The following is an 11,051-nucleotide window of genomic DNA, read 5'->3' on the forward strand; positions in this document are numbered from 1 at the left end:
CCTCTCCGTTTATCCTGTTGTAATGATGTGGTTGGCATAACAACGCTGAGAAACTGTTTTATAGACTGACAGATCTGTTATAGTGAACGTATTTACACATTGTCAGTGTATATCAATATAATTTCAGATAACTGTCAGGAGTACTCGTTTAAACCAGGCATATTTACAACTGATAAACTTACACTATAACGTAAAATATGTTATTAATTCTTTCTAATCTATATATTATTTTTGTTAAATAGATCAATTTCTATATGGCTAGATTGTAAATTAAGGTAAATTTTGTGTTAATATTAACTTGTGTAAACAACATTGTTTTATGTTGACATAGTTTAATGGACATGTATAAATTTGCAGGCGACTTTGATGAATTAAAGCAAGATATATCCAGTTTCCGCTATGAGATGTTAAATCATCTGTCTGTCCGCAACCGTGAGTCGACCGACACCGGCAACGCACTTGACAAGTTGAATGACAAGATCGATCGACTAGCGCAGCAACAGGAAGTACTCCTGCGCCGAATTCTTAGAACAACATCTGTTGACTCGAGTTTGAGCTTGGACGTTGACTCAGGTGACCGAGTGAAGTTGTTGAAGCAGGTATCTCTTGAGAGCACGAGCTATGACGTCACAGATGACAGTGCGGAAGGGTCTACCGAGAAAGCATTACGTAAGCGGTCTTCGAGACTGAGACGAATTCCCGAGGAATCAAAAGAAGCGAAGAGTGATAAAGCCAAATCGGAACGGGTTAGCTTCTCCAGAAACGTTGACGGAGGAAGTGTCACTGAAACGTTTTCGCATCCTTTGGCTGATAGCGTTCCAGTTTCACAATTGGATACCACGTCAACAAATGATGAATCGTCGTCAGAAGATGTGTCTGACACAGACACCAGAACTAGGCCGTTATCAGTTGACGTATCAAAGGTTGAAGTGCAGGTCACGTGTCCACGTGCACCAATCGCTACAGAGGATGATGATGACCGTCTTTGAGATATTCAATAATCAATAGAGAAAGTCAAAATCGAAACGAAATAAATTATAAAGTGCCTGAATATGCCAAAAGAACAGATGATATGCAACTATGATTTGTAATTTATGATTTATATTTTTTTTAGATTCTGAAATTAATAATTTGTTCCAAATTAAGAAAATGGATTCATTTATAGCACAATTGTTAAAGTTTCTTCACCCAACGTTTTTAGTCGGTTATAGGAAGTTTAGGTAAACATTTAAGTTTGAACGTTATGAACGAGGATATGAGTGTGCAAGATTACAATTGTCTGACCACTCGTCACCCACAGCTGTGATGATTCTGTGTGATACGACGTTTTGTTGTGATTAATATATGTGGTTCGTTGTGAACCAGAAATAAAAAGTTGTTGAATATTGAAGATTTGTTACTTGTTCTGTGTCATTCAAACGATTTGAATGATTCGATTTGGTAAGCTGTGTTCTGATTGGTCAATCTCAAAGGTCACCTGACGCGATCTCCCATAAGGTTTTGTTAGACTCAGTGGTGGAGTAACGAAAAGTACTGAGACTAAGTTTACTTAGTCTGCTTCCGAAACAATATGATCATTAATATGCATTTCATGATAATCACCATGCATTGTATTGAAATGGTTGAGCCCAAGATCAGAAAATATAAGGTGTATAAAATTCAAGTTCCGTCTCTTTAGAGCAGCAGATACATTACCCCAAACGAAAACTTTGCTTGTTATACGGAATGGATCTAGACTGCATAAACGTTTAAATAATATAGATAATTCTCGCCACTGATTAATAATGGATGGGAACCAAACCATGAGACCACTGACAGCATTAGTTGGTGCATATTGACGTAAAACCAGAACTAAATTCATTGCACGGTTTTGCACAGTTTCTATGCATGAACGTTTATAAATGCCCTGCATCAATACACCATAATTAATGGTAGACAACTTGCAATATGTTTGATATGGCAAACCGCTAAACAATATATTCTTACTAATTAACAACCAAATTGTCCGCCTATCGGAAATAGATACAGAGTTTGCCATACGTAAATAATGTAAATGTTCTGTTAAAAGTAAACCTAAATAATTTTAACCATCGCATGTTTCCAATTCCGTATCACCGCATACAAATAAAACTGAGAACTTGAAACTGATGGAACTTGAAAATGAACAACTTCGAATATAACTCTGTTTACAATCACCGTATTGGATATACACCAATTATGTAAAACAGTCCAGCATAACATTCAAATCATTCTCATTTACAGCAATTAAAACAATATCATCGGCATAAGCTAAAACTCCGATGTTCTACTGTTAACTTTAACGCCCAAAGATAAGTTCTTGAGCATGGTATTCGAAAGCATGTCGGCGAACTGCGAAGGGAGTCAGTGCTAGGTTTGCACTTTGGACGTATATGTCAGAAACAAGACTGATGAAATGATCAAGTGCTCAGTCAGCAACATTGCTTTGTAGAAACATGTCACGACCGCTTGTAAAAATGAGTGAAAGTAGACAAAGAAAAATGAAACGAGTCATTAACTACCCCAGTCTGGAAGAGGCGTGGAAAAAAACATATTGATACTACATAAGGTGCAAGGGCAAGTTGTTCCCTGTGTAATATAGGCCGGGGTATTTAGACTAGACTTAGACTTCATTCATGTATTTCAACATAAACGTTATCATCACCATGAACCATCTCAACACATGTTAACATAAACAGTATTATGAAATAAAGCCATTGGGCAATATTAGCACCAGCATCAGGATATAAAAATACATTATTTAATAATAATATCACAGTATACACATTACCACATGTATCATTATTTATAATCCCCCAAGGTGAGATACACTATCTACGTAAACAAGAGGAGTTTTGATACCATTTTGCAGCAGTCTCTTACGGACGTCTAGCCGTTCTTCAAGCTGGCGATACCTTTATTCTTGGGTCTCACACAACCACCATCTTGTGACTGTATCAGTGATATTTCTGTGTAGTTCTGACTTTATCAGACTGCCAAATTTATACACATTAGAGTGGCAACCAGCATGTTCTGGGCTGAAAAATCGGTAAAGACGTGTGTAGGCTGGTGGACGACGTTCAGGGCGCTGGCTTTCAGTTTCAGCATACTGACCAGTCTCTGATAAGTAGTAAACCCGCGGGTAACTAACAAGTACATAGCCTGTTGTTTTAAGAGATTAGCACGGCCCAGTGACCCGGAACCTTTAAACAATATCTGCTGGCAAACTGGGGACACCTATTGCTCCAGGAATATCCATATGTGTTCATTATCGTGGCATTGTTATGGCACCATGCCTCGATACTCCACACCACTGAAGTTCAGTAATTCGGCTATATAGTACAACTGCCAATATACTTCAAGTTGTGATACTTCCAACATCTTTATATATAGCTCATATTGTGCCTTATACAAAAGAGCCAGGCAGTTCGATGCTGATGTACATAAGGAAGCCATTTCGGTAGTTCATGATAATAGTGCGAATGTATGGATTAGATTAAGTAAAATACTTATTTACTCATATGCACATGCATGTCAAAGCAACAATAAACCCCAGTCATTCATTATATTTGAATAAGGTAAGACCAGCGGTGAACAGCAGTACATAGGTAAAGAAATGTACAAAATACTGACAATATATTCTTCTCGGCGTTTCAACATAATCGTCAGGGTAATATGTTCGTTTTGATAGGGCTCAGATATATTCATCTGCAATATATTTTTTTAATTTTCAATATTTCTACAGGCATACATGGTACAAGCAGACTGCAAGCAGTACAGTGCGATTCATCTGAGTACATAAAATGAAAAACATGTACATAGAATTAAAGACTAATATATATATATACTAACAAGTGTAACGTTGACCAGAATTGAAAAACAACAACATTTGTTCAGTACCATTTGATAAATGGAGATATTTGGTAGCATCTTGTTCTTAACACTTTCCTTTTTAATAACATTGACATCTGGCAAATGGTCTCCAGAAGCACATTTGAATATATTGTGTTTAATCAGAAGAATGAATACATTTATAGGATTATCATTTTCACCTCTGATTCCAAGGAAAACATTTTCAAAACATTTTCCAACGTAAAGTTTACTGATAGTTGAACAGCATGAAGCCATTATGCTGCTTCGATCCATATTTTCTTTACATGGTCAGATTTCCAAATCCATCTACAATATATTTCAACACGCCTCCTAATATTGGTTCTAGAAATGAAAACAATAATAGCCATATCCAGCCTTGAATCCGACTTGAGCCTCTGTTTAAATGTCATTCAAGTCTATCAACGAGCGGAGAAGTGTAAATAGTACTACTGTCCCTGAAACACTGAGGATCCGCGTCACAGCAGGAAATTGGGAGTATTCCAGTCTAAACCTGAGCTAAATAGCGGCTTGAGAAAAGCGACTAATGTAGTAAAATGAGTAACAACTAAGATAAAGTAACATATGATATGTAATGCAGGATGGAATACTGTGATTATACTTTTCTTGTCATTTTCATCCATATTGATAAGGGGCATTTTATTCTGTGACATGTACACATTCTTTTTTTGGGTGGATTTCTTACGAATGGACACGAAAAGATCATACTCCGGAAAACTAATAGTCCAAAATATATCATCAGGGCAACCATAAAATATAGAGAGGTCGAAATAGTATCATCAGCTTCATTAGCATAATTGTAAAAATGAAATCAAATTCTCTCAAATAGGAATTGCGTTAACAACTAAAGCGCAATCTCTCGAATCACCTCTCGACTATGTGCCTTCCGGATGTTCTGGGTAATTTATAAGATACATGACACATACACCTACTGCTTTGTACTTATTCGGCTGTGACTTGGAGAACCATCCTGGCTTACCACCAGACAGCAAGGCTTCTGCTGGCAAATCATGTCAACCTTTTCAATACATACAGTTCCAATAGTAGCGTATGTATCCAAACTGGTGATAATTCCGTTACGATAATCAAACTAACTGTTTGAGATTACAAGATCAGTTGTGTCAACTGGTTTTACAATGCATGTGAAATTTAATAAGTATTACGTCACATTATGCGGGTCTGTTATGGTATTTTATCTATGGAAACGTACTGCCATTTTCTGGACATTGGTGAATTGGTGACAGTTTTTTTCTCAATGGAGCTCCATGAAAGCTTCCCAGCTTAGAAATAGAAGTGCCAAAACCCTTTCCTTTCTAACAGTCGATAGCACAGTTCTGACTATACATTGAATATGTGTTAGTTATACGCCGCATTTAGCAGTTTTACAACAGGTATGTGAATTATTTAGGCTGGACCAGGCATACCAGTGATTGACACCATGAGATCACAGAGCATGTGTTTATCAATCACCGTCAGATGATGGCAAAGCATGGTCAACTGTTCATCTGGGAACGTATCGTTCAAGTTAAATAGGGATATGCACCGGACATAATTTTTGTCACCGATGCATAAAAATTGGAATGTCCCTCCAGTCACCATATGTTATAAAACAGTGTTTAGTTACGACATCTTTCAACACTCGATTATTGTTCGATTGTTATGTGTAAAGGGTATCGTTTTCTCACATAAAGGACTCTAATGTAGGTGTGATTAATTGCTCGTGGTATCTATGTGCCCACAGGTCATCAGTATCTATTCGGAAACATCTAAGTATATTACATATCGCATATAGGTGTATATATAGGTGAGAAGATGTGGGACATCAAATGAACCTCTTCAGTGCAAATCAGTAGCGTACAATGAAACTAATATCAACCGCAGCATTATAGATTACTGTCTACTAGCCGTTAACGAAACCATCGAGACAATCTGTCATAAACAATGTGGTTTCCCATGAATTTGGATAGAAGCATCAGTAATGAGGTAGGACTGTAACGATGTCCCCTGATGCCGTGTGGTGCTGTGACTGTAGGTGGAGTATTTTTAAACTGTTTACCTCAAACCTTAGTGAAATGTGTGGACGTATTTGTTTCAGGTCAACTACAAACAATGCGTATTTGTATTGAATTATTGAGTGAACATTGTTTTAGTCCGCGTAGATCTATTCTCACTACGGCGATGCAGGGACACCAACCATGTGTTTCCTGGAACACCGCTGGACGTTCATGATAGCCAACATTGATACATTACATTCATTGGAACAATGTGGCGAGCCATCCTTGTTATAAAATTGCTGGACGATCAGCAAAACAACTTTTTACAATTACTTGATAAAGCACACAATTTTTTTGTTCACTCGGAAATAACTCCTGTATTTCTGCAGTCGGTCCCTAAAGTCAGGGGTAGGGTAGCACAGTAGTTAAATGTTTGCACATTAACAGGGTTCGATTCCCCTCATGAGTATAATATGGAAAGCCCATTTCTGGCGTCGTGATATTGCGGGAGTGTTGCTAAAAGCTGTGTAAAAATACACTCACTCACTCACTTTAAACGTACATGCAAACAAACGCCCACGTCTTAAACATTTATTAAGCAGGCCTGACATTTGGATCATATGACATACACATTTGGGTGTTTCACGTCACAGGTACTACAGGTATAATTTCTACAAGTTTGTACAAAAGTATATACCTGACAACAGGTCACAGGTACTACAGGTATAATTTCTACAAGTTTGTACAAAAGTATATACCTGACAACACGATATAAGTCTGCCAAATAATCCCATGGCAATACAAATGAGATATAGATTGTTCCGCCACGTCACGTGTCAGCTGTTGTTGGATGATACTCTGTCGTCAAACACGTTACCGATTCACATGTGTTCTGCCATTCTGACAGATTCGTGGGTGACTCACACTTTGACTATGTCCTGCCTGTCCCTGTAGGTGTCATAGAAACGACAGCGGTCTGTTCACTTTGTTTTTGACCTTCCTCCAGCATATAAGATGATTTACCGTTCAAAGCAACATAATACCCGGTTCGCTCTCTGTCTCATTTTATTTTGGACTTGGCATTGGAAGAACTGAACGGCGAACAATAAATTTAAGAAACAGTAATTTGTAAGCGTTTCGAAAGTCTTTCCTGAATATTCCATAAATAAGAGGGTTCACTGCACTGGATAAGTAACCAAGTACACTTGTTGTTAGGTTGACATAGCCTGGTAACGCATTATCGACTTCCACTGAGGTTTTGTAGAGTTTCGTGGACATAAAAAGACATATGAAGTAAGCAACAACGACAACAATGAGGCTTCTGATAGTCTTGGAATTGGCATCCGCCTCGTTTTGGCTCCCCTGGAAATGTGCAGGAATTGCTTGTCCCTGTTTCTTCAAAGTAGTAAGGATACGAGTATAACAGGCAAATAGTATTATGCCTGGCAAAAGGAAACATGCACTGAACCCAATTATTACAGGCATCAGAAGTTTGGCTCGTTCACGGTGCCACGGAGTAGAACATATGGCTTCCCAGTAATCGTAATGTACCAAACCAGTTACATTTGGCACGCAGGAAAGTGTAACGCCTTGGATCCATGTGTACCCAATCATGCCCCAAATGACCTTCTTCGTCATTAGTGCATTGTATCGCAAAGCATGGACTATTGCAATGTAACGATTGATACTTATACAGCAGAGATTTAACATGGACACGCCGATAAGGCAGAAATTAGCATAACACACGACTCCGCACCATCCATCTCCGAATGGCCATCTGTCTGCAGCTACTGACCCAAGGGCGGCTGTCATCACTATGGAGGCTGAGCTGAGGTCTGTGACGCTCAGACTTACGATGAACATGTTGGACAGGTCTTCTCGAAGGTGGTTATTGGTGTAGACAGCAATTATGACGGCTATATTGCCTATTATAGCAACACCGATTATGACGAAGAGCAGTATAGAATATACAATAATACCACCCAGACCTCGTCGATCTTGTAGTGCAGTGAGATTCAGAACGTCAAGGCTTGAATTTTCCATCATTTTGGTTGGGCGAAATGAATACTGGAACGTTAGTTAGATATTCGGACCTCAGAACACTAGTGTTGATGGAACACAGCATATAAGCTTCCTTTAGTTCTGTTTTGCTTTTAACTGAAATGGAAAAGATATCTTATCACCAAGACAGAAATCACTTGACGTGAACATCCTTTTCCATGTGATTGCTGTCCATGGGCGGCTGTATGTAGTGTGAGGGTCAATACATCCCATGTTTCAGCTTGCTAGCCAATATCCAAGACTATAAAGTATTCAATACAGGTAGCTGTAGTTTTCACCTTAGGTTTGCAGGCATTCTACCACTCCTTTCTGCCGATTTACTTCTTATAACTTTGATAGTTTTTGGTTAAGTTCGGCTTTAATGTCTTAGAAGCAGTTGGGTTGAAATATTGCTAAGTGTTGCGTCAGTCAACACTCACCCATAGTCTCGCAGCCACGCTCGCACACACGAATTATCTTAATTACATAATACATGTTGTTCATCCACGAACTGTGCTGCTCATTACCCGAACGAATATTTGATACTTCATAAAGTGTCAGTTTTCACAACCTCGTGTTTTTATAGGAATTTTATTCGGGAAGACATGATAGCTTAATATAATTCATAGCAATTACTAAACCAATCCAGATAGTGAGAGATATCATTCCGACAATTTAAGCGGCACGTACGACATAAGTCAAAGTAAGTGCCACGCAATAACTATTACGACTGTCTTGATTCCAGTTGTGAAAATCAAATCACTTTTGTAGCATCAAGTATTCTTAACAGGAATTTCTGTTTGATTTAATAAGTTTTTTTGAAAGTATTTTACACACAATAATCGAATTAAAGAAATTTACGAGAACGAGAAGACTGTTTTAATAAACTTGTAACATCGCAACACAATAAAACAAAAGCAACAAATCTAAGGTTAAAAATGATCCATGCATCCACAGTGACACAATTCGTTCCTTTACCAGCAGAAATTCATCTGAAATGTTTCTTGCGACATACAGGTATGTAGCCTGTATGCTGTATGCTACATACAAAAGCAGTGTACTCACATGATACTAGACAGACGATGCTGCTCTATCCGCGGTGGCCTGTAATCAGGTAATAGGTGTTTGACCAGGAACAACCTCATATATATAGGTGAGTTATATTTATAATTAAGCGTCACGTGCTGTTTACTGGATGGAGTCATCTCTGTGACCATGTGTCCGTCACAATAACATCACCATAGGGACATTGAATCACACACAATAAATAATGACACTATATACAGAGATGTACATCAGAGCAATACTTATGAACTCGAACTCAGGTACAAATTCATTTAAAATTAAAAAGAAACTGAATGAATGTCTATTCCACGTTTGACATCAAATTATGTTATGTAATTTAATAAACTGCTGTTACTAAACACCGTTTTCACTGGTGTAGTGACTACTGACTAGCTGTATGACAAATCTGTAGGCCGTTGCTATGCCACTCAGAGCTAAGGAATTATTACTAGGCAATTGTCTTTCACACGCTGGTTGTCCTAGGGTCGGAATGATGATGTGAAGGGGACTATAAGAGTAACACTGAGTCTCTGAAAACATCCTCTTCCCAAAGCTCACAACAACTTTTGAACTTCCGAACATCAAACCATAATCTTCCGGCTGATATTGCCCGCTGGAATGAAGTACCCAAAGAGGAGCGACTTTACCTTCTCTGCAACTTGCCCTGTCTCTTTGAAATGGCAAACCGCCTCAAATCCAATGAGAATCTTATGTAAATAAGCCAAATATGTTAGAATTGGCATAAAAAGGTCCAGATGTGTATCAATTTTGTAAAATTTACTCTTTTCAGTTCGTAATACTATATCTTTGTATGTATTCTATAAATGATGTTCATGTATTTTTGTATATCTTGCTATCTCGGTATTTATTGTATTCGTGTGCATCCATTTGTCCCTCTTGGTAAAATTAAGCAATAATTCCTTTTAATTTGAAAGGGAGCCCCATTGAGAAGGGGTGTCGCTGAACCCGAGGAAATCTAGATTCGCTTGTTTAAGGGTTCATTTACTGCAGTAAAAACCGAGAGGAACTGAAACCAAAGTATGCGAGGAACTGTGATACAGACTAGATGACAGGGTCCGCGAGTTCCGAAGATACAAGTCTTCCCGTCTCTGTACCATCGCATTGCAAAGAGGGTTAGGCATGGGACAGTGGGGCGGACTAGGGACGCTATGGAATATTCTTGAATGACACGAGGATAAGTGTCACAGTGTGTGTGTGTGTGTGTGTGTGTGTGTGTGTGTGTGTGTGTGTGAGAGAGAGAGAGAGAGTGTGTGTGTGTGTGTGAGAGAGAGAATTAGCTTAAGATATTGAAAGTTTATTGCGAATTACGTTGTGCATCGCATACGTTGAAAGTGCAGCATAGTCAATTTAAGTCATATGGCGATCGCCATATGTGACTTTACATGTTACATGTGTTACTTTCTTAAAAGAAACCTTCTTATACAATTTGCTTATTGCTACACAGCGAAAAGTCCTCATTGTACCAAAACTGAAGTATGAGTGCATTATTGTCTGTTTAAGTGAGTTCTGCACTTTCGATTCCTTATAAAATCGCCATACGAAAATTATATGTATAGAAAACATATTTCGGACTTGTGAAAATAAACATAAACATTCAAATATATTACATCCTGATTTACGTTTCACTCTCCATTTCAATACCTAAATGCAGAAAACAACAAAGCCAATATGAATATTCTTAACATCATAAGATAAATGCTTGAATATATTTCAATTAACTGACAGCAAGTCTACACGACTTTACAAACTCCAGTAGCTTAACCATCTAAAAAATGTAACAGTGGAAGTACAGCTAGGACAGAATACAAGGTTCGTAAAGTATCAAACATATAATGATAATATTCCTGGCATAAAGTTTCCAAAAGGACAGTAAGCAGCGAACTCATATTCAGAACGGTTTTCCCAGAGGAAGTGACATTTGTGGGGGATTCCCGTGCACACGCGCGTATCCTTACAACGCGAGTGATATGATATCATTAGGAAATATGACTGAATATTTTCATGTCTCCTAATTTCAGTCAA

At 38.1% G+C, this 11,051-nt stretch overlaps 1 protein-coding gene across 7 annotated transcripts in view; it reads left to right on the forward strand.

The window, feature by feature from the left end:
- Positions 1 to 1,390, forward strand: part of LOC137258337 (short transient receptor potential channel 7-like) — a 95,261-nt gene extending 93,871 nt beyond the window's left edge. For all 7 annotated transcript variants that reach the window (XM_067795983.1, XM_067795982.1, XM_067795979.1 and 4 more), the window contains exon 16: positions 358 to 1,390. In XM_067795983.1, coding sequence (XP_067652084.1) covers positions 358 to 989 — 632 coding nt within the window. In that variant the 3' untranslated portion in view covers positions 990 to 1,390. The remainder of the gene's footprint in view (positions 1 to 357) is intronic.
- Positions 1,391 to 11,051: the final 9,661 nt, after the last annotated feature.

The sequence above is a fragment of the Haliotis asinina genome, chromosome 12 (genome assembly GCF_037392515.1).
Source record: "Haliotis asinina isolate JCU_RB_2024 chromosome 12, JCU_Hal_asi_v2, whole genome shotgun sequence".
In the NCBI taxonomy this organism is placed as follows: Eukaryota; Metazoa; Mollusca; class Gastropoda; order Lepetellida; family Haliotidae; genus Haliotis; species Haliotis asinina.